The sequence below is a fragment of the Vicugna pacos genome, chromosome 6, assembly GCF_048564905.1.
Source record: "Vicugna pacos chromosome 6, VicPac4, whole genome shotgun sequence".
Lineage (NCBI taxonomy): Eukaryota > Metazoa > Chordata > Mammalia > Artiodactyla > Camelidae > Vicugna > Vicugna pacos.
The window spans coordinates 8,280,604-8,305,625 of record NC_132992.1 but is presented as its reverse complement, the minus strand read 5'-3'; the positions used below and the strand labels follow the sequence as shown (position 1 = coordinate 8,305,625).

The following is a 25,022-nucleotide window of genomic DNA, read 5'->3' as shown; positions in this document are numbered from 1 at the left end:
CAGTGCCCTGAAGGACACTAAGGCCTTGTATCCAGCCCAGCAATCTTCTGCCAACGTACTTTTCTCGCTGCCTATAAACACCCAGTCTTCAAAGCTCCCTTTGAACCAGCTTTATCTCAATGAGTCAAATAAACGTTTGATACGTGTTTACCCTGTATCTGTATGAGTCATGTTTGTACCTTTTTGAAATCACAATTTGGTATGTCTTTATACCACACTCCTCTAACCAGTTGCTAAAAAGGATTTGGGTCAGTAATATGTCTGCATGTCTACACGACTGGACTTAACTATCCAGCATGTCCGAACGCACACACATTTAACAATCTGTGGGCAGTGATTCAACACCCGGTAACAATGAACGGCCACTGAAGAGATAACCCACCTGAGGTTTTTTCAGCAGAAAGAGCTAGAAGGCTGTCTTCTGGAAACAGCCTTTCATAACTTAGTGGGAGGGCGCAGTCCCTCCCAACAAGCCTGATATGCCAACGAGAGCAATGTCAGGCACAGAGAAGCACAGGCACGCCCTGCTGCCCCGAAGTACCCTTCCCACCGTCTGCCATGGTGCCACCTGGCCTGGAAGTCCTGCCCTGGGAGTCACACCTCTGGGTCACTCAGAAGTGAGCATTCTGCCTGCAAGGGTCTCACAAGGAGCTGGATGTCCAGGTGAGCGGCAGATGCAAAAGGGAGGCATGTGGATAAGGGGCAATGACAGATGTGCTCTGCAAACTTTGTGGGACTCAGAACTGTATGATCTGGGGAACACTGGGAACCTCCCCATGCCTCGGTTTCTCATCCTGTACAGCAGAGATCACGAGAATCCTTCTTTACGGGGATGCAGAAAGGACTGGCTGAGTCAACGACTGGGAACGTGTCTACCACATTCTCTACTCAGCTTCTCTGCTGCAACCCTGGCTCTTGCCTGCATTCAGGTTTTGGCCTATGAAAATACAGGGCATAGAGAAGGTGGGGAACACTTTAGCCGGGAGAACACATGAGATTACTAGTCTAGTTTTATGATACACCCCAGCAGCTGCCTGAGACATGGGACAGAAAATAGCAGGGCTCAGGGTGGGAGGAGACTGGGGAGCTGGGCGCCCCTCCCAAGTACAGCACAGCCGAGGCCACGGGTCTGACTCTGGGAAAGCGCAGTTTAGCTAAGTGCCAAAGAAGAGAGTTGGGGCCAGACATCCTAATGTCTTCTTTTTCCATTTTTCTCTGGTCTCAAATCAGCTGAATCTCTTAGAAAGGATTTAAGTACCATCTCTTTGGTAATCCCACTGGATACTTCAGTAATCTACAATCCTGTCTGCCTTCCTTGCATAATTATATTTCTGAGATATTCTACGGGACCAGCAGGAAAACACAGAGGCCACCACTCAAGATCCAAACCAAATGTAATTGTAAATGAAGGATTATGCATAAAATCCCAAGCACCATTGTGTGCCCCGTTGCACTATCCGCCTCCCAAGAGGGAAAGTAAAAAACCTGAACAGATGAAGGAAAAACCAGCACAGCCACCCATGAGCTCAGCTGACCAGTGAACAAGTTACTATTTATTGTCTCAACACCGCCGACACCACTTAAGGTGGTGACTCCCATCGTCCCCGGGGGCCACCAGAATTTGGATTTCCTCATGGAAAAGAGGTAGCCATTTTCACGAAAAAGAAAGAACTGAGAGGCAGGCAGCAACAGCCGATGCTTACAATCAGAAAAGCATCAGGTGTGTGTCCGTTAATCCCAGACTCCTGATTTACCCACCCCACCCAGCCCTTTCCCCTTTGGTAACTGTAAGTTTGTTTTCTGTGTCTGAATTTGTTTTGTAAATAATACTGGGGGCTTTGGGGGCGGGTAGGGAGGTATTTATTTATATATGCAGGTACTGGGGATTGAACCCAGGACCTTATGCATGCTAAGCATGCACCCTACCACTGAGCTATTCCCTCCCCAAGGTTAAGTGATATTGTAAATTAACTGTAGGAACATTAAAAGAAAGAAAGAAAAGCATCAGACTCTTTTACCCATGGTTCATAGGCTTCTTGGCTCGAGTTTGGCATCTATGTACCTGTGTAGACAATGATCATTTTGAAGAACATCGGAAAATCTATGCTCAGGGCAAAGGGGGCTGTGACTCAGCACAGGTCCCTCCCTGTTCCCAGCAGGGCTGTAAGATGAGAACTCAGTCTGAAGTAAACCTGAGCGCAGAAGGCAAAGGCCTCCCCCAACGGGAAGGTTCTGTTCCCTCCTGTCCCCTTCTGGGAGGGTGAGAGGGCCCCAGGGTACGTGAGTCACAAGGTATGCTCTCACTCAGACTGGGGGCGGTTCTGGTTGGTTTGGGCCCTCACCTCCCACTGCCTCCTCTAGGAGAGAAGCCTCCGGTGTCTTCAAGAGAATGCATTCCTAACTGCTGTCTCGGCTGAATGAACACACCTCCAGGTGCGCAGGTGAAACCAAAGATACCCTGGCTTGCTCCCCCACTGCCAAGGGAGGCCAGTCTTTCGGCCACACTGGAAGTCTTATGCGGCTCCATTTAAAAAGTGTGTGAAGAAAATAAGTGCAAAAACTTGCTGCAGTGATGCTTCTATACTTGTGCTTCTAAGAAGGGGGTGGAAATCACCCACTTTTGCATCCCTTCCGGAGAACACAAATACTGCTAAAATCAAAACTGGCAATAATAATAGGGCAACTCATTACCCTCCCCTTCCAGGGAGAGAGACCAAAGCTGTGCCAGTTTATTGGCACTTACACTAACTCTGGGGTTGTGCTGCTTCTAATTACAATCTATTTTATGTAGTCTAGATTCATCCTTTTCTAATTTAGCTGACTTTCCTTTCTAGTTATTTGGGCCCATATGGTAAACCATGCACAGCTGTGTTGTACACTCCGCAGTATATATTTAACCCAAGGCCAATCTAGACCAAGAGACTCCTACAGGTTTAAGGCTCAGAAACCTCTTGATAATTAAGCAATATTACTACTTTTGCATGGCTTTATTCAGTTTCTAACTAGACATTAATTAAGGTAAGTAATTGCAGAGTCTACCTCAAGCCAGAGCATACACAAAACAGTCCTTCATTGGCTTAGGTGACACACTCAGGGAATAATGAGATCCCTTCAAACCAGAAACAAAGGCGATTTATGAGCATGAGCTAAGTTCACGTTGGAAAAAGGATCAAAGTTCACTAGGGGACTGTTACGCTTGTGGACACGGTCCAGATTCTGGAACTGCCTTTTGCTGCCTTGTCTTGCCAGCCACGTAACCCCACTCCACACTCACCTGTACGCTCTGGATCTGTGTACATTTTGACTACGATCTGGGCTAAGGATGTACCTTCTCACACAGTCCCCAGAGGCCTGGGCATTAGAAAAGATTAATGAAATAAAGTCCTTGCCCTTAAGAAGTTCACATTCTGGTGGGAGAGACAAATCCACATATAAATAACTATAACACAATGTGACAAGAGCTATAAATGAGATGTGAAGCATTAGGAGACACAGAACCAGGAATGATTGCTTCTGCCTCCATAGAGAACGTTTGGAGAAGAGGCTGTGCATGGGCTCAGGCTGAGACGTGAGCGCGAACCGCCTGGAGGTTAGAGGTGGGCGACACTCCCGTTACAGGGGGGCTGCACGCTCCTGCCAGAGCAAAGGCTCTGTCTGGGGCACCAAACAGCCTGGAGATGAGGCTAGAAAGAGAATCTGCAATGGATAAGGCAAGGGGGCCCACTAGGAAAGGACAGATGCCCTAACAGCCCAGGTGAGAGAGAAGGGCAGGGGGGAGGGACAGATAAGAGCTGCTTCAGGGCTTCTGACCAGTCTAGGCAGCACCAGCACATGGATCTCACCCAGGGCTGCCCCTCCTTCTAGACCTCCCCGCTCCACGCTTGCCTGTTTACAGTCCTTTTGTTTAACAGCAACTGAGTACCCCCCACCACAGGCTTCTTGCTCCAGCTGTCCTTCCCGAGAGCACCCGGACAACAGGGAAGTGGGTGTCCATCAGGCGGGGTAGGTTATGCCCAGCACGCTCTGCACTTGGCGCAAGCGCGCACATGGGCTACTCCATGGGGGGAGGGAGGGCACCCAGAGAGCCATCTTTTCATGATTCTTTGGCTTTTGTATCAGCACTTGAGGTTTCCCTTTGTTTCCTTTGATGTCAAGGAAACACCAATTACTCTGCTTTGTGTTCTCCGAGAAAAGGGTTTGAGGTGGTAGCGAGATTAAGGTGTGGCACGAGCTTCTTAATTACACTTGAGGTGGAAGGCATTCTCAAGGGGGAAGATAAGATCTTTAGCTCAATTTTTTGTAGTGCTAGTATCTAAAAAGATCAAGGAGAAGGTGAAAGAAACACAAGGAATGTGACTTTGCTAACTACAGCTGATACTTGAACAACCCAGGTTAGGGGTTCTGAACCCTCCACCCAGTCGAAAACCCCCCGTACAAATTTATAGTCAGCCCTCCAGACACGAAATTCTTCTGCATTCCCTGGTTCCTCCACATCCGCGGGTTCAACCCACACTGGACCGTGTAGTACTGTAGTATTTACTTCTGAAAAAAGTCCACGTATAAGTGAACCCATACAGTTCAAACCCCAAGCTGTTCAAGGGTCAACGGTAATGACTTCCTTTTTGTTTTTAATTAGGTTTTCTGCCTTCCATTATGAAGGTAATCACTGTCATAGGAGAAAATTTGGGAAATACAGAATATACTGAAAGCACAAGAAAAGAATCAACGCCTATATAAAAGAATTACCCATAATTCTATGTATCAGTTAACGCCTTTTTGTTTGTTTTTGACATGAAAAAAGCTGTTGGGGTGTGATCATACTGCATACACTGCTCTATGTACATTTTCTATGCAACTGACAAATTTTTAAGGTGAAAAAATGTTAAAAATGAGTGTTCTAAAATTAATTCTGTTGATGGTTGCACAACTCTGAATACACTAAAAAACACTGCAATGTGCATATTCTACAGGTTAACTGTATGGTATGTAAATTATATCATAACAATGTATAAAAACCATTCATAAACTTTATTTTTCACGTATCTGTGACATACTACAGACATTCTAGGTAATATAAACAGTTACCATAATCTACCAAGTTACCCTCAACTGGAAGACGGATCTGGGCTTGTCCCTATTATAACCAATGCTGATGTTAACATCTCTGGTACACTGAGCTGTGCAGGGATGTTCTTTCTTCTCAAGAGTTTCCTAGAAGGATTTAAGGTTCTAAATATACTGACAATTTAGAAACAAGTTTAAAGGACCAACAGACTTAACTCAAGAAATTTACTATTCTCTAAAATCACTAGGCACCAAAAATAAATCAGTAAATAAAAAGTAGTCCCACATTGTGCTGTACACCAGAAACGGACACACTGGAACTGACTATACTTCAATCCAAAAAATTAAATAAATAAATAAATAGTAGTCCTAACCAGGACTCACTGGGTATTCAGTCTGGAAGAGACGACAACAGGGGGCCTAAAGTTAGACCCACAAATATGACATGTGTCTGATATCCATAGAATCACAGCTAGAAAATGTTCTCATGCCCCAAAATAACTCATGGCAAAGAAAGAATTCCGATCCTGGCAGGCAGGTGGCATTGCATTGCACTGGGATGCTTAAGAACATACGTAGACCTGGGGCTGGACAAAGCCCTGTTCAAACCCCAGTTTGGACCAAAGCCAAGAGACCTGGAGCATATTAATCCTACACTGTGTCACCCATAAGTTGGGGATGACAGCACAGTACATCAGAGGGTTAATCTGAGTTCACCAGGATGAATGTTCTAGAGTGCTTGGTGCTACTCAGCTCATAATGAGCAGCACTCAGGAAGCAGCTGCAACCCAATCAAAAAAATGGGCAGAAGACCTAAAGAGACATTTCTCCAAAGAACACTGTCGAATGAAAGAAAATGCACAACCTGGAAGCTGAGAGTTATGCTTTATTCGGCGGATTTTCTTAGGATTCGAGCCTGGGGCACAGCATCTCAGATCGCTCTAAGAAGCTGTTTCTAAGTGGCAAGGTAGAAGCCAGATATGTGAGTTTTTGCAACAAAGACCAGGTAGTCAGAACATCAAAAGATTACTATTAACTAAAGAAAACCAGATACCTCAAGTTAAGGAATTTAGCACTTTTCTACATACGGGAAGGAGCAAAAGTCTGGGCTCCTGGAAATCATTCCTTTGATGTGCACTCCACCATCTAGGGCCAGTGTCCCTGTTCATCCACATCCTGAGTTCCCTCAAGATGCACCACTAGGGGTGGCTGCAGAGGCCGGCTGCCTGCTCGTCTGCATCCTGAGCTCCGTCCGCTGTCAGGGGTGGGTGGCGGAAGTGGCTGATACCTGATGGCCACAGCATCCTTTATACTGACATGGCTGGCAATATTTTTCATTCACAAGACCAGCAGATGGTCAAAAGATGAAAAGATGCTCAACATGACTAATTATTAAGGAAATGCAAGTCAAAACCTTGATGAGGTAACACTTCTTACTAGTCAGAATGGCCATTATCAGAAAGTCTACAAATAATAAATGCTAGAGAAGGTATAGACAGAAGGGAACCCTCCTACACTATTGCTGGAAATGTAAATTGGTGCAGCTACTACAGAAAACAGTATGGTAGTTCCTTAATAAACTAAAAATAGAGCTACCATATGATCCAGCAATCTCGCTCCTGGGCATATATCCGGAAAAGATGAAAACTCTAATTCGTAAAGATACATGCACCCCAATGTTCACAGCAGCACTATTTACAACATCCAAGACATGGAAACAACCCAACTGCCCATCAACAGACAACTGGTTTAAGAAGATGTGCTGTATACCTGTAAACAAATATTACTCAGCCATAAAAAAAGAATGAAATATTGCCATTTGCAGCAACACACATGGACCCGGAGATTATCATACTAAGTTAACTCAGTCAGTCAGAGGAAATAAATATTAAATGATATCACTTTTAGGTGGGACCTAAAAAGTAAAACAAATGAATCTGTATACAAAACAGAAACAGATTCAGACACATAGAAAATGAACTTATGGTTACCAAAGGGGAAAGGGAAGGAGGGAGGAATAAATTGGGGGTATACATTACGATACATAAAATAGACAAGCAACAAGGATTTACTGTAAAGAACAGGGAACTATATTCAATATCTTATAATAATCCATAATGCAAAATAATCTGAAAATAAATATATTAAAAACTGAATCACTTTGCTGTACAAGTGAAACTAACACAGTATTGTGAATCAACTATACTTCAATTGAAAACAAAAGTAGCTGGTGGTGTCAGCTGCTTTTGACCAGAATGCAGGAAACTACAATGTTTTTCTACTAACTCAGAAAGGGCCTGAAGGTATTTTTACAACCACGGGAGTTTCAGCTGTTACCAGAGTTCATTTGCGCAATCTTTACATTCCAGCGTGCTAAAAGCATTCTCATGCAGGGATAAAAGCAGCCTTTGTCTCAGGCTTGTAAAAGGCACCATCTCGGTCAGATGCGTTAACTGTTCGACATCGATGTGTTTCTACAATGGCTTGTGGAACACATTCTGAGCCCTATCTATATGCCAGGGGGGAACTGTGATTAGCCCCCCTTTATAGTAAGGAAGCTGAGGCCTAAGGCAGTTGACTGTCTCCCCAGAGTCAGAAGGCTAGTGACCTGGTGGTGGAGCTAGGATATGAATCCACAACTGCACGCGCTCTCATCCCCGAGGCCCCGCCGAGTAGGACTGACTGCAGTGAGATAAGCCCCGCAGACTTCAGTTTCATTTTCTGATTAGTGACTTCCTGATGTTCAAGCCTGTCCTTTGACAAGCAGGGTCACGTAAAAGCACCAAAGAAGATGATTTTTTTTTAACACCTAGTGTGGATGCTTCCTTATTCCTCCTTAGGTTATCCAGGCAGCCATTCTGGGAGGTGCCCACAGGCCCCATGGAAACGATGGTGGCTTTGAAGTCGATCTTGGAAACCTCATGGTTAGAACCACAGGACAGAAAGGATCTTTCTACTCGCCTTCCTCTCCCTGGAAACACAGTCACCAGCTCCTCCAAGGGTTTTAGGAAAGGTGGCCACCGTAATTTAACCTTATTGCAAAATAAGACAATTCCGAAAGTGAAAGGGGCATGCTCAGTAGAAGTGCAGGCGTAACAGGGACACACGGTCAGCCTAGTTTTAGGTCCCCAGGTCACCCAGGTTGAGGTCCCCAGTCTGCCAGGGACCTGTACGTGGACGGCACGAGTGTGCCAGTGAAAACACTCACCATCCTCACGTCCCACAGCTCGTCAGCCGGGGATGAACCAGCAGCTGCTCGGGCTGCTGTCACGTCTGCGTCTCCATCTAGCTTCACAGTGAAAGGAAGTGCTTTGTCCAAAAGGGGAAAAGAGTGTGGTGAATCACAAGCATCACCACAGTCATCATGTTTCCAGGGATCTGGGGCTGGGGCAACCCCAAAGACACATGCTTCGTTAACAGAAGCCAAAAATGCCTGCACATTGGCTTTTGTAGACACAGAAAACAGCATGATGACCTGGACAGGTCCTTGCTCGACTGTACCCAATTAAATGCTTTCTCTGCTTTATTTCAGAACGGAGGCTTCTCTGCCTCCTGATCCTCTTACTCATCCTAGAACTGGAGGAAACACAGTCATCCCCACAGCTCTTCAAATTCGAGCTCTGGGCCAAAGGAGTGGCGTGACTTGCAGGGTTAAAAAAAAATTCTGAATTTTTCGCTCATTAGATCAATCTAAGAGCCAAGCAGTAAAATGTTCCCAGCATTTTTTCCAAAAAGTGTAATGAAATTCAAGGGGATTGAGGACCAAAAAGAGGTCCTCAGGGATCACCATGATCAACTTCTTCCTTCTAGGAGGGGCACTGAGGCTTCTAAGTGAAGAGCTGAGCCCAAAGCACACACCCAGGGGGTCAGACCTCCTGATGCTTAGCTAAGACCTATTTCCAGGTCACAATGCTAACCGGCTGATTTAGACTCTCATGTCTGAAATATTTCTCTCTTTAAAGAGAGGAGGGAGGGAGGGAGGGAGGGAGAGAAGGAAGGAAGGAGGGAAGGATGGGATGGGGTGGATTCGGACCACTCCATTAAAGCTCGACAATTTCAAATGACCAGTGCATGAAGATTCAAGAAAGAGACTTAAAACGCCTGCTGGGCGAGGACAAATGTCTGGCCTACCTTTGGTCTTGATGGCCGTTTCGATGTTCAGAGCATCCCGCTCAGCGTCAAAGTTGGTGTACGCTTTGACTGACCCGTACGCACTTGCGGGTGTGGAGTGCTGAGGTGAAAAGACAAACATACTCAAATATCACACACACTTAAAATTCTCTTGTTGAAATATCGATTCCTAAAATAGATTTTTTCCCCTATTGTTTCTTTCCATCATTCACATCATCTTAGGCCAGGTAACTCGGGAAGTATTAACACGCCATCACACGTAGGAGAAGAAACTTCCATGTTTCTCAGGAGAATTCTTCAAAGGCTCAGCTAGTCTACGATCTGGTGTATCTACTTCTATTTTTTCATCTTACTGTTTCATGCAAGCTTAAAAGCAGACAACGCAAAGCTGGGCACTTGAAACCACCCATTTCTTTGGGGAAGGCTTTGAAGAGCATTAAAATGGGCTGGCAACAATTTGAAACAAGCTGGGAATGTGGAAATGCCTGATTGACAAGTGTGTTTAGCCAAGTTTTGCTACAGGCATGTGAATTTCCAATGGGCCTGTATCGCTGAGCTCACAATTCTTTAAAAAGCAAATGTAAAATGCCTGCCTGCTTATCTCTGACTATCAGATTAAGGGAGGGAAGCGGCTTCCTCCTCTGCCCTCTACTTCGGCCACCATTGTGCCACCCAGGTGGTCAGGCCACATGGCCCACATCCTCTTGTTGGCCTCTTGTCAGCCAAGTTCCGCCTCCTGTCTCTTATGTCTGTACCCTTCCCTCTGCTGTCTTTAACAGGAACCTCTCTGCCTACCACTCTTCCTAGCATCTTTTTTTCTCATTGCCTTTAAGCCATGCCTCTTCCTTTCCAATGTTTTTCAAAGCCCATTACCCTTCCAGATCTGAAGGATCTACCCACCCCCACGATAATGTGCTCCCACATTTGCGCTCCTTTCCGAAGTGTTAACGTCTCTCCTTTGGAATGTTCTTACAGCTTTCCTTTTCCCTGCTATCCAGTCCCAAAGCAAAGGACAAACAGGACTGACAATGTTCTTTAGATTGGCTGATGGCCAGTGGAGCCATCCACCACGGCCTCTCCTTCAATGTCAAGGCTTCCTACCCCCACCCCGACCCAGTATATATTTCCCATCACATCATGACTTTGCCTTGGCTCAGTATCTGGGAAAAGTTGAGACTGAGTTGCCCTGACTTTACCTCTCCACCCACAGGCATCACATCTCGAGGCACCCCAGCACTAAGGGCAGTGAAGTTGCACAGGTTAAAAACTAAGATGCCTTCCTCCCAAGTGTCTCCCAGGACAAGGCACAAAGTTCTAAGTTCAGGACTGGACGAAATGTTTCAAAATGTACTTGTGACCACCTTGGCCAAACAGTAAATACACTTAATATTTATAGCTCTGAAACACAGTGGATGACCAGGGTGTTTTCTGTATAATTTCACTACTTAAACTTTCCTGGAGGACTAGCTCAGTGGAAATGGAGCACACATCCAGGAAAAGATATTCTAAAATACTTACTGCATTGGCCACGGTGGCTACAAAATGTGGATGGAAATTGAAGGGGACACATTTTCCTATTTATTAGAACGCCATCAATCACTTACAAAGGCAGGCAGTCTGCTCACTGAGCCAGATCACATATGGTTTCATTTACCGGTACTATGTCGTCTTATGCCAAAAACAACAGTGAGTAGGGAAAAGTTTTGCATAATTTTATAGTATCTCTGGAAACAAAATTAAATGGGCAATTGAAACTATTACCTGTAAAATCCATTTGTCTGAAAATCAAATTATGGAGGCAAAAGTTTTGTTTCTTTTTCCTCAAAGTATTGGGGAATACTAGACATTTTCTATTGCTGTCCCATCTCTCCACACAGGGAAACACATCATACTGGAGTAACTTCAAAGGCCACCTGAAAAGCCCTCTTGTAAAACTCGATACTAAAAATGATCTAATGATCTGATCCATTAAGAAAAAAATGTATGCAGCTCTTGGACTTGTCTGGACCTCAGCATGCAGCTTGCAGGGTTGCCAACAGTGTGCACAAGTTCCAAGGGGAAGATGAAAACGATGTAGGCTTTATACTCCATACAACCTGCGCTCACAGACGTCATCTATCTGAACGCTGTAATGGGAAGCACCGGAGACAGAGCTCTGCACCACCTGACCCAAGCTGCTGCTCACCCACTTGAAGTGCTTTGTATTTTAATTTCCGGGAGAGCACATTCTGAAATATCTGCAGGATTTATGCCTACAAACCAGTGTCACTACTGAGTTTTCATAAAAACCACTTCTGCCAAGATGATGTGAGAGATGTATGGTATTACTAGATACTTTACATATTCAGAATTTATATTATACTTGATTACTAAAGCCATTTGCAGTGACTTACTAATTTTGCATATAGCTTTAAAAGATTTTAACTGTAAAACAAAAAAAGCAGATACATCAGAATTTCCAGGTTCCTATGAAAGACAATTAAATATAATTCTGAGCTCCCTGATAGTCAAAGCAAAAAAGGAAATATGAATTATAATACTTTCATTATTTGGCTTAAAAAAAAAAAAGTTCTTTTGGAGAAAAGCTTTCCCAGGAGCTAAATTTTTAAGAAGTCCTTGTCTGGAATAACACCCTGGACACCAAAAGAAGTCCAAAACATGCAGGATCCTTTTCAATATGGTTGTAGCTTATGCCAACCATTAATAAAATCCCAGGGCATGACGTTAAAAGCCACGTATCATTGTAACAATTACTACTACTGACATGTTAAGTACATAGCAGGATAAAATTCCAGCCACCTCAGTGTCACTAGTGTCTGTTCAATTTCAATGTGATGCCCCCAGTTTCCAGTGCCATAACGTTTCTTTCAGATTGAACTACCAGAAACAGCTAAAGTAATGGGGAGCCAGGAGGGGGAATGACTGAATTTTGTCCTCATTTTCCTTAGATGTACAACCAAAGGAAGGAGCACGGTTGTCCAGAGAGATGTCCCATCTGCAAAAATTACACAAAGTGAAAATGATATACTTACATCACCCTCCAAGCTGAGCTTGCACAGAATTTCGTGAACAGTAGACATTTTGAAAGAAGCTGGAAGAAAAGGAACAACAAAACGTCTTTATTATGAAGAGGCTTTCCTTTCCCCTGAAGCACAGGGATTCATTGTACTAATCTCTATTTCTTGGACCATTTCATCTGACGATATTAGAGTAATTTTTGCAAATAGATGCCATTCCTGTTGTATGACTGGGAAAATAAAAGCTGGGAAATGGTTTGCCTTCCGTTTGGGGTGGACCTGCTCTCACTCCGTTTAAAGAGAACCAAGAGAGACTGACTTACAAGTACAAAAACAAAACGCTTCTCAAGACGAATGCAACGTGCTCAAGAAGGGTAAGACTGAATCTGCCAGTTCTTGTAAGAAGTGGTTACCTTGTCAAACTAGCCATCACTTTGGTAGTTTTCACCAGTAACTTAATATATTGAAAAAGGCCCTGAAAACTAGGGATGTAAATTGAAATCAACAGCATTTTCATGTCGGCTCATGCCCAAACGGAACCTTTATTACGATCTAGAATTATTTTCTTAGCTCACCAATGCTTGGAGGATATTAAACTGTTTATGAGAGAGAGAACAGACAGATTTTCTGACATTAACTCAGTCCCTAGAAGACTGAGCCTTGTATTTAAGATTCAGAACGGCTGAAATGAAGTCATCTTCCAGTTAATACACTTAATCAGGCAGTGACACTACAGCCTGATGAATCGGCTTTCTAGCTTTGCAATCACACAGTTCTCGGAATTGATACATCAACCCCTGCCAATAAAAAGTGCTCAGTTGGCATGAAATTTACCTCAACTGAGACAGGACTGGTCATTCAGCAGCAGCATCCCCAAAATAAAGGAAACAGAGCAGAGCTGCATCCTCAAACAGTGGGAATGATGTCTGAACTGCAGCAACTCCTGCTTTGGTTTTTGTTTTGTTTTGTTCTGTTTTTGTTTTGCTTTTCTGAATATTCTTTGATCAAGGAAATTGTGCCCATGCAATTCCAGCTTTGTGTACTCTTCCAACAGTCTGCTTAGTCTAAATGTTTTCACACAACTGGCTTGGGGGGAGTAATCTAACACAGACATTTGCTAATATATCAGAAGGCTTTGGATTAAGCAGATTCCAGGTTCTGTGTGGGGTGAGTTAGAGGAACGGAAAAGAGGATTCGCCTTTATTTATGGTTATTGATATATTTCTGCAAGATTGTCATCCTGAGCTGTCTCTCCTACACCACTCCTTTCTTGATGCTTACAGAAGCTTTCTAAGCACAGAAAAAACAGAATCACCGCTATTCCATTCCTCTACTCCCACAACTTTCAGACACCGTGACCCCAGCCACCCCAATATGTCCCACCGCTAAAATATAATTCTGATTTGTAAAAAGTTTTCCTCTATAAACTATATCCAAACAGTGTAATATCATTTAGCACTGAAAAGAAATGAGCTATCAAGCCATGAAAAGACATGGAGGAAACTTCATTGTATATTACCAAGTGAAAGACGCCAGTTTGAAAAGGCTCCACTCTGTATGGTTTCAATTCTACGACTTTCTGGAAAAGGCACAATTATGCAGACAGGAAAAGGATCAGTGGTTGCCAGGGATTAGAGGGGAAGGAGGGAGGGATGAATCAGCGGAGTACAGATGATTTTTAGGGCCATGATACTGTAATGGTGGATATATGTTGTTATAGGTTTGTCAAAATCCACAGAACATACAGGGGGAGAATATATCTCAAATGGTAGGGTGCATGCTTAGCATGCACATCCTGGGTTCAGTCCCCAGTACCTCCTCTAAAAATAAATACATAAATAAACCTAATTACTAATTACCTACCCCCCAACAAACAACAACAAAAATATATAGAATATACACCACCAAGAGTGAACCCTAATGTGAACCACAGGTGTTGAGGGAGAATGATATGTTCAACATATTGTTCTGGTGGGCAGTCTTCACAGCTGGGGAGCTTGTGGGCTAGGAATATATGGGAACTCTGTACTTCCCACTCGATTCTTCCATGAACCTAGAACTGCCCTAAAATACAAATTCTATTTTTTTATGAGTCTTGCTCTGTGACTAGACTATCCAAATACACTAGCCACTAGCCACATGGGGCTACCAAGCATTGAAAAGTGTCCATTTCAAACTGAGACACACTGTCAATGTAAAGTAAGCACCAGATTTTGAAAACTTAGTATGAGAAAAATGTAAAATCTCTGAGTAGTTTTTATATTGATTATATATTAGGTTTATAATATGCTGGTTATATCAGATTCAATAAAATACGTTATTTAAATTTACTTTCATCTGTTTCTTTAACTTTTTTCAAATGTGGTTATTAGAAAATTTGCAATTGCATATACAGCTCACAGTTTATTTCACTGGGCTGTGCTGGTCTAGAGGATCCCAGGATGGGCGTGGTCCAATCCTAGTCCACAAGCCTTCACAGTAGCTGGGTTAGCTGAAGACTAAGTTTGAGATTTCTTGTCAAGACACAGATAGTTTGAGCCTGTCTTGATACAGCAAGAAATCTCCAACTTCAACTTGGGGCAAGAAGCATTCCAAAGGGACTCATCAGTATCCTTCTGCTGAGTCACCAAAGTGGAGACAAATTCCCCAGGACATGGGCCACCCAAGCCCTGGGTTTTTGTTTTTTTTTTTTTTCTTTTTCAAGCCCTGGTTTTGACTCTTACCCCTGGGGCTCAGTCAGAACTGGACTAGGTCTGCAGTGAGGTGTAAACTGGTATCATCTTGTAATTCTAGTCCCCCCTGTAAACAGCTAAGAAATAAAAATGTCTAAACACCTTTAATGAAAAATATGAAAACGACCATATGTATGTATATGCATGACTGGAACATTCTGCTGTACACCAGAAATTGACATGTTGCAACTGACTATACTTCAATTAAAAAAAAAAGCCAAAACAAACATAAACCAAAACAAAAAAACAAACAAAAAAACAAACAGAAGACCAGGAAGTCAAACAGAGATGTTTCTGTGTGGATTAAATTCCACTTCTGAAGTAGACCAGGTTCTTCACATCGGTTCTGGTGTTCAGGAAATCTCAAGCACAGCAGCGCAGTAAGTTTCTGCCACGTAGCTCTTTCAAGCTGCCTTTCCAGCTCGGGGCCCTGGCTTGGGAGACAGCTGCCCACCCACGTCCCAGATGGCACCCTCAGTCCTGGACAAAGACCATCTGATTCATGCTCATTCTTCTCCCTCAGCCACAACACACTGAGCAGTCAGAAAATCAGGATTTTAAAACGCCCAAGAAATCTTCCTTTCTGTTTAATCAACCAGAGTTGTACTGCTCTAGCATCAGATCAGTCCTACAGGCCACTAGCAACTAAATTCCTCTATTTTATCGTCATAACAGTTCACAGTCCCTCCTGAGAGTTCAGTGGTGATCTTTTACTCCAGCTCCGTCCTGCCCTCTCTCCCCTCCCCAGCAACAGTGGACTTGAGCCAAACTGTTACTTGTTCTTCCCCAAACACACTGTCCGGCTTCAGGGCACAGCACCTGGATTCGCATTTCCTACCCCACCTCCTTACCCTCGTCTCTTCTAGTTACAGACACTGCCCATCCTCAAGTCACCACTACTTGGCATCTGCTCTAATAGGGCGGCTGCAGCCCCCAATCCACAGCGCTCCCTCCCACCTTTCAATGCCAGAAACGCTTTCTGGTATCACTAGTATCCACTGAGCCAAAGTGTACTGAGTTCCTGCCACTCACTATGTGTTCTAACGGCAAATACGTAGTACAATTCAATGAAGCAGGGAGCCTGTTCTACCTCATCTGCCCCAGACAGTCCCAGTTCCCCCACAGATTTAAGAGTGCCTCTGCACACCCTAGGTACTAAATAAACTCTCAGGAACAGTGAGCTGCTCTTTTGCATAAATAACATTTACATTATTTATAATCATCCTGCAGAAAACGCAAAAACGTCACAATAACCGAAAAACAACATCCATGAAGTCTGCTGTTAACCCATGCAAGTGTCTCCCGTACCCACATACATATTTCCTACTTCAGGCGAGCTTGATGGCTAACACATTTTCACCTCAGAAGTAACAGACCGCCCTCATTTCTTCGCTACATCCAATGCCCAGGTTTCTTCACTACATCAGACAATTCCGCCCCCGCTGAGTCCTCATCCTGTGTGTAAAATTCATAAGCGCATTCAAAGCAGAGCCACCACTCCCTTTCTGGCAGACTTCTCCAGAGTATGAAAATGGTGTCACTCCTTCCAACATGGCAGCCTCACCCAGAACTCCAACTGGTTTCAACTTGCAAAGAAAAAAAAAAAAATCAGCAAAAGCACGTCTGTTGATGAGTACCTCCACACACCAGCACCTTCCATTCCCAGAGAAGGGCTGGGTCACTAGACAAGATCGTTAAAATCGTCTTTACCAGGGGAAGGTTTTCATTTACAGAAAACAACTAGAGAGGTAGAGAGAGACCTACAGAAAGAGCCACACCCACTTCGAACTGGTTTGAAATAGCTCACCACTGGGATGGGAACACACTCTTGGCTCCACCCTAACGAAGGGAACAGAAGTTTCCTCTGGTTTTTGAAAATATTAATAAATGAGACTGTTAATTGCCTGACTGGGAAAACTCTTAGGGTGCAAAGCTAGACACTAATGAAATCTGTGCAGCTGCTGGAAAAATGAGCAACTTACATTTAACATAAGGACTATCTTAGAGATAATTTAAGGGTTTGTCCTTTTTTTCCCCTAAACCCAACAGATTTTATTGAACTTCACTGTTTCACTTCCAACACAGAGACACAACAAACATAGTACAAGCGAAACAGCTTTAGCTTCTTCCCCCAACAAGAAAAGTAAAGCAAAGTTTGCAAACAGTTTGAAACAAAGGAAACCTAGAAGTCAACACTTCAAAGAACAAAAGCAAGTTCTACTGAGATGAATTAAGAACCAGGTCCAGAAAGCCCAAATACTAATTTGCACAAACAAACAAAAACACGTTGTCACAGGGCTCGTGTACCTGGCAGAATCTGAGACTAACCCAGCAGTTTGGTGGACACACCCACTTTAGTTTAAATGTGGAGTGTTGATATGTAACCACAAAACACATCCTTAGCAACCATGATGAATCAATCAGGGACTGGATGATACAAATGAGGATTTTTAAAGCAAGAAAGTGGTGGTGGTGTGGGGGTGGAGGATGGGATTCCCCGCCAAGTCCTGACTGTGCACTCCTGGGTCTACAGGACTAGACTGGAATTTTAAACCAAGAGGGGAAAAAAAAATTGCTTGAGTGGGGGGTACGGGTGAAGTTCCCACTGTACTCCACTCTCCACCCCTCCCCCCAAAGCATTTTTGCTTAACAGAACCTTCCTGAAAGCATACACTTTTCTCCTTGGTTTTATGGTCTTGATTAATGCCTGAGTCACAGGGGCAAGTCATTCCCCAGAAATCCTGGAATCCTGCCTGGTGGCCTTGAGCAACCAAGCAAGAGGGACACAGTGGCACTTGCTCTGGCCTGTCCCTCTTACTGCCTGATCTAAATCAATATTTGTTTGCTACCTCCAGGCACACTGCAGCCTCTTGCTCTCAAGAGCCTCTCCATCAGTCTCCTGACAAGGGGTCGGAGTGGGCGGAAAGAGACAAGCAGGAGGAATGATGTCACTTGGCACAAAGCACATTCAGGGTTGGGAAATCAAGGTCTTCACATCTACAACTCAATTTCGGTGTTTTATGGCCCGCATACGCCAGTTCCGATGGGGCCCTGCCGGTTCCAGAAAAAAGTCTAAACTCAGCATTCAAGATCTCCCACACTAAACTTTTCCATAAATAAAGCATGTGCAAGCACACACACGCATGCACACCAAGCACCAAAGTCAGAGTGGGCTGTCATTCTCCAAACACACTCAGCACTGTCTGGCTACCTCCAGGCCCGGGCTCTCCAACTTCCCTCTGCTGGGAAGGCTCAGTCTGCATCAGCTGGCATCCTCATGAGACATGGGGATATAAAAAATACTGTTACCTTTCTCCTGTACCTCTCCCCACTCTGTGCTCCTGTCTCTCTCAGTGTGTCTGTGAAATATGAGAGTGGAGTGTCTAACCACGGTCTACCATCCTATCCGCCCACAGGTTTTCTCGTACTCATTCCTATTTCCTCCTAGGTCTGAGCAATGCCTAGCACACCGTAGGCGCTCACTCACATTTCTGGATGGTTTACACACACTGAGTCTTCCCACATTATGTCTTTTTTTCCAAGACACTCTGCTTCTTCAATTTTCCTCCTCTCCCTCGGACTGAACATCTCAAATGTAATTCTATCTCCATGCATTCAGAGCTGGGAGGCTGAAATCCCCAGCCTCTGTTCAAATCTTCGTAAAGCCTGGCAGACCATTTCAGGGGGGCAGCCTCTTTCTCATCAGGATATGTAGCCCATCCCCATCCCACAGGCCAGTATCCCATCTGTGTGCTGTCAGGGCCCCTCGGGTCCTGGCTCTGTCCGCAGGACAGTGTGGAAATGTAACCTACGTCTCCTTAAGGCAAGAAAGGTCCGGAAGGAGGCAGCAAGGAGGAAGGATTTGCACGTGGCCTTGGGATTCTCATTTCCTTTGAGCTGGGAGTGCAAGAGACTGGGTGTGGCAGAGAGACAAAGGGCAAGGATTCCATGTGACAGCCACTTCCTGAGTCAGAACTTTCCACACCAAGCCTAGGAGCCTAACTCAGACCACATGGATGCTACAGACTTCTCCAGGATATGATTGAGCTCAGATGGTTTAAAAGCTTCAGGGTGTACCCCAGAAGAGAAATTTGAAGGTAATCTCAGTTGATTCACACAGAAGAACAAGCCTGGGCATTTCCTGACCCCTACTGCTGACCTGCTCCCCAACTAAATGCATGGGGACTGCGTCTGGCAACTGGAGAAGGAAAAATATACCTGACAGTGAATGGGCGGAAAAAATTTTTTTTTTAAAGACTGGAATTTCCTCTGATGTAGCTTACAACTAGAATAGGGTGTGGCACCACGGAAAATGAGGGAGGTGGATTCCCGAAGGCAAAAAAAAGAAGAGCATTATTTGAATTAAAATATCACTTTCCCCTTTGAAAAAAACAAAAAAGCATTCCATTTCTATTTTCGGAATCAAATCTGGAAGGCAGGTTAAGTCAGGAGATAACTTTAAACAACACCTTCCCTAAAGTAGGTTAAATCTGACGCTCACACCTGGATTCAAGGGGCCTTGAGCCCCAACCAAGTTTGGAAACTAATATTAATTCCAGAAAACATATGGTTCAAAATCCAATTACTGTCTGCACAGCTCACTCATCTGTCTATTTTATTTTTCTCCCCACTGGATTTAAAGTCTAAAGAGCAGAGATTTTTGGTCTGTTTTGTTCACTACTGTATTCCCCAGTGCTTATGCCTGTGAGCAGAACACAGTAGGTGTGTAATAAACATTGTGGAAAGAATGTTGCAAGAAGCCCAGGAGCCCTGGGACTCCTTGTGACACACCCACCCTCCTTCAGTGAGAAACTCCTCAGCAGGCCCGCAGCCCTGCACAAAGACCAAGAACAAAGGCCAGACTCAAGGCCTGATGCTGCAGGAAGATCCCACAGCCCCCTGATCAACAGCAATTACGGCAGGATATCTACCTTGCCAGGAAAACTACTTAAATTAGAACTTCGTCAGGAAACTAACGGCCACGACTGCAGGCAGGTCAATCGATAGCGCAGTCTAAAGGCTCAGAGACACAGGATGTTAAATACTGAGACGCCAGTCCAAGACCAAGCTCCTGATGGAAGCCGGTGAGTCAGCAGTATTTCCTGGGCATTTACGACAGGCAGGCCACTTGGCACTGCAGGATATCACTAAATCCAAGCCGGTTCCCTTATCATGATCCTCCAACTAATAAAATGTACACTGATGGTCACACCCTTCCACTGCCCATGCAATGGACACTTCTGGACAAAGCCTCGACTGAAGCTTTTAGACCTTAGATGAAGTTAGAAGGCAGAACAGCGTTAAGCTGGGATGGGCTTTAGCGCCCCTGACCACTGAGGACAATGAACCTGGCCTCGTCTTCCTTCGTGTTGCCTGAATATTATGGGGCTCCATGATTCCATAGCCTCAAATACTATAAATTATAGATGTTAAGGTTTAAAAAGTTTTGTTATTTTTTTAAACAACCCAGCTCCTCTGGGGTGCTGAGGATTTCAGGACCACCAACCATTCCTAATATTGAATATTAATGACTACTGATTCAATCTGCTAGCCTCCAGCCAGGTCTAAGTACACTGACAATGGAAAGGAGGGGGGAAACACAGCAGAACTGGATAAGCACAGACCAGCTGTTGTAATAAGTCAGGGAAGAGGGTCTCCAAGGAGGCAGGAGGAAGACAGAGAAGTGGAAAGGGCGACAAAGATAAAAATTTCCAATTAAAATAATTTAATCAGGCCAAACTCTTTAAGAAACTAAGAAAAAGTTCCAATAAAATATTTCAGTAATTTATTCTTCTTACCCACATATTCTCCCTCACCCTGCTCCAATCCCCCCCCCCCCAAATTAGGCATGTACTATCAGTACTTTGATACAGTGCACGTTAGGTAGGGGTTTCTGGGCTAGGCTGGGAACTTAAGCATCTTCCATAACACTGTTTCAGTGGGAAAGTGCATTCTGCATTTCAAATCATCAAGTTCTGGATAGGTACAGTAGCACATACTTTTGGACAGAATCCATCAATAGAGTCAGTCTGATCGCAGGTGTCCAGACCCTCGGACTCCAGGACTTTATGGTTCTTGGTAAAGACTCAGTGGGTACCCATGAGTTTACAGCTCTTTTACACGTAGAGTGAGAATACCATTAAATAGCTTTCAAATGGCAAATCTTAACACAAAAACAATGACACTCTGTATTGGTGTAGCACTTAATTGTGTCTCAGTGTGCTTTACATATTTATTTTTGAATGAACTTTTTTTTTTGAATCTTCGGTAATAACCTTATTGGGGAAGGTAAGAATGAGCATCCTTAAACCACTTTTATACAAAAGGAAATTGATTTTCACTTCCTACCTTCTCAACTGGGAGCTGAAGGAATCCAGCCTTCCACACCAGGCGCTGGAACCCACCTCACAGAGCTACAGGGAACGGCCCGGGGGGCCACGCCCTTTTCTGTGCCCTCGGTCCCTGACTCACTGTCGCATTAGCGCGAGTTAGTCAGTGACAACCCTCCCCACAGAACCACGGGGGACACTTCCTTCCTGATGCAAAAGTGGCCAAGTGGGAAACTCTCCAGACACAGAAATCAGAAGTTACTCTCCTACAAGATAATCTAGACAAAGGAGAATGAGCTGAGGTTTTTTTCGTTTTGTTGTTTTATTAGGCTAAGGGGTTGCTGCAAACCCCCCCCCCACTGATTCCCTCCTGCTGGTCGGCACAAGTCTCACAAATGCCTGTTTGTCTCAAAGAAAAGTAACTTGGAACGGATGGGGATTACTTTCTAGGTGGCCGTAACGCTCGTGTTAAACGTAGCGGGAAGCGCCGCAAGTCCGGTCTCCAGGGTACACGGGACTCGCGGGGCGGCCACACCCTGCCCCCCGCCGCCCCGGGCACGTATGGAATGCAGGGCCTCCCTCCGCCCCCCTCCCCGGTGCTGCCTTGCCCGGCTTCCTGCGAGCACTTCGGGGGGTTGCCCGACCCCCTCCCTCTGCCCTGCACCCCCCCAGGCTCAGGCCCACCTGGCCCCCGCCGAGTCACTCCTGTCCAGACCCACCCACCCCGGCCACTGCGCCCTCTCCCTGCGGAGCCCTCGGTGGGGACCGTCCCTCTAGCCCCCACCCCGGACGGCTTCCCGAGTTCCCGCCGCCCGGGCTTCTCTCCGCAAGGCCGTCTGCTCCCCCGCCTCTCCGCGCCCCACTAGCGCGGCGGCCTCGGGGGCATAGCGGGCGGGCGGGGCGCCCCGCTTACCTGGGCCGGACGCCGCGCACTGCCAGTATCCCCAGATGCAGAGCGGAGTCCGCTGGCCTGGGTGGGGCTTTTATAGCCGCCACAACCACGCGGTGCAGGCGAGGCCCGCCCCGCCCCGCCTTCCTTTGCCCCAGCCGACGCGCACCCGGAGTCGGGGTGACTCACCCTCCCGGGCCCGGCCGCCCGCCCGCAGGGGCCGCCTCGCCCTGAAACGGTCCCCGCGCCCACGGCCCTGCCCTCCGGTAAAGCACCGCCGAGGCTTCCTCGAGGCCCATTACCGGCCTCCTTTCTTCCTCCCTTCCTCTTTTTACTTGTCTAGGGCCACGTCGAGGTCTCAGTCCTCGCTCATGCTAATCAATTAGCAAGACCTGAGTCGGCTCTGAGCTTGGCTAAGTCACCTTTTTTTCAAGGCGTCAATGCAATGGAAGGAAGAACTGTTCCAAGAAATATAAATCGTGATTCCCCGGAGCTGGGCCGTTGGCATCAGCTCCCCGGTGCCGTCTGCGAACAGATTAGCTTAACCTGTGACCCGCAGCTCCCGGGAGGAGCGCGGGGAGGGCGATGGGCTGGGTTCTGGCTTGCAAAGGCCCGGTCCGCCCCGGCCAGAGAGTGCGCTGGGAGGTGCCGAGCCAAGATTGGAGTCGGGTTGGGGGGTGGGAGGCCGAAGCTAGGAGCCAAGGTCCCACCCACTCCAGTCCCGGGGGCGCCCTTTTCCCGAGCGCGCCTGCTCGGCCTCTGTCCACGCCCTCCCAGACCCGCTCGGCCTCCCGCGCCTCGGGCAGCCCTGCGAGTCCCCGTTGCAGGCTGTCCCGAGCTGGGTGGGGCCGGTGGTTTTGAACCTCGAGTTCCAACAAAGAAGTACCCTCCCCTCCTTCTTCCTGAACTGCCTTTTGTTTCTCGGCGTATGAGCCCGCTCCCTGGCTTGGTTTAGCTGTTTCTCCCTTTTCTTCCATGCTCTGTTTCCATGCACCCCAGTGGCAGCATGCAGGCAAACATGCTTGTGTGTGACTGCGCAAATACTGTACTGAAACCTCCAACTAGCCGGAAAGTTAATGCTAAGAATCTCGAAGACCTCTCTCTCTGCGCCTTTGAATTCCTTCGCGTAGCTCTTTCTCCTGGTCTTGATGCTTGTGTTTTAATCTCCCGTACATCTTAACGTACACCTTTACTTTACAGCTCAGCGTCCTTTCACTCCTGGGAATCGGGAAACAACAAGGCCAAGACATCGTTGCCAAGCTCACAGTCAAGTCCAGGCCACAAATGGGGTCTCTGGGCACTCGGCCCAGAGTTTACTGTTACCATTTCTCTCACTCTGGAATGAAACAAGATAGGTACTGTGGGAAGGACAAACAGAAAATAAAGCAACTCTGTTGATACAATGTCTGGTTTACATTTATAGCTCTTCAATTTAGGCTGAAAGCTTTAGAGCCAGAAATCACGTTTTTCTGCCCACTCCCTGAGCGTTTTGGAACAGAAGGAGAACGCGGGCTCACAATGATGGTGGACAGGATTCTGCCTCCTTTCTCGTCTCAGGGCTGGTTGCCCAGCCAATGACTCCTAGTTGTGCTGTGACAGGCCCTCTACAGAAGATAAGGTTTAATTCAAATCGTGAAGAATACCTAACAACCATCCCAACTATCCAAAAGAATGCTTCTGCTTATCTTGGGCATCCAGCAAATCCAAACATACAGATCTGTTCAACAGCCAGAGTTTACTTGGTGCTACAGAACTTCATACTGGTGTTATCATAAAAAGGAAGCTATCAGAAGTCATGGTTTGCTATTTCTGAGGAATGTGGGGCCCATTCTGCCAGTATAAAAGAACTTCTGAATCTCTGAGCGCAAAGACTCCTTTCTTTCTTTTTCCCCCATGGCTGGAAGAACCTTTTACTACAACAGATCTCAGATAATGTCTGCTGTTGTGTGTAATGTCCTCTAAAGCCTCGACTTCATTTTGTTCACCCTTTATCTGCTGCACCTCAACAGGGCTAACAGTGCCTAGCTAGCAGTGATAGGCACTCATTAAAAAATTTCAGAATAAGAGATTTATTCACCCAGTAATAGAACGTTAGAGTGGAGACGGGCCTTAAGAAACTAACTTGTCCAGTCCTTGATTTTTATAGATGAAGAAACTGGAGTCCAAATAAAGTCTACCCAGTCCAGAGATTAAATAATGCACTTAAGTTGCTTGCTGCATTTTAACAATTTGCCACCAAAACTTAGTGGTGAAAATGTAAAAAAAAAAAACACTTATTTGCTCATGAGTTTGCAGTTGGACAGGACTCCGTGGGGACAGCTTGGGTCTGTTCTACATGATGTTGGGTGGGGCAGCTCAACTCGGGTTGCTGGAAAGTAGCTTCACTCATTTGTCTGGTGCCTGAGCTGGGGTTGCCAGAATGGCTGAGAGCAGGCTGAGTCTCTCATCCGCCAGGTCCTCCTCTCTACACCAGGAGAGTAATGGCAGCCGGCTCCCAAGAAGCAGAAGCTGAAGCTGCCAGGCCTTTTAGCTTGTGGGTTATCCAAAAACAAGCTGGGTTGGCTTAATGGGCTGCAGTTTGCCGATCCCTGCTTTAATCCATCCAGAAGGCTTTGCCTTCTGGCCTCTTGATACCACTCTGAGATGTTTTTCCTTTTCCTTAAGAATGGTCCATATTTGTAGTTGAGAAGCTCTCTGAGTCTGCTTTCTGCTAAGAGAAACTCGAAGGTCCAGAAACTTCTTTCCACTTTGAACTGTTTGTGTCCAACCTGTCAGTTCTTTCATTAATACAATTGTCTTTAAAATACTGTGGATTTTCTATAAATCTTATTGAGGTTCATTGCATGCTCCAAAATTCACA

At 45.7% G+C, this 25,022-nt stretch overlaps 1 protein-coding gene across 1 annotated transcript in view; it reads right to left on the bottom strand.

The window, feature by feature from the left end:
- Window positions 1–22,286, bottom strand: part of ANXA2 (annexin A2) — a 41,922-nt gene extending 19,636 nt beyond the window's left edge. The window contains exons 1-3 of the mRNA XM_006220142.4: window positions 22,187–22,286; window positions 12,228–12,286; window positions 9,196–9,295 (exon numbers count right to left, since the gene is read on the bottom strand). Of these exons, the coding sequence (XP_006220204.2) occupies window positions 9,196–9,295; window positions 12,228–12,275 (148 nt within the window). The 5' untranslated portion in view covers window positions 12,276–12,286; window positions 22,187–22,286. The remainder of the gene's footprint in view (window positions 1–9,195; window positions 9,296–12,227; window positions 12,287–22,186) is intronic.
- Between the last annotated feature and the right edge of the window lie 2,736 nt (window positions 22,287–25,022).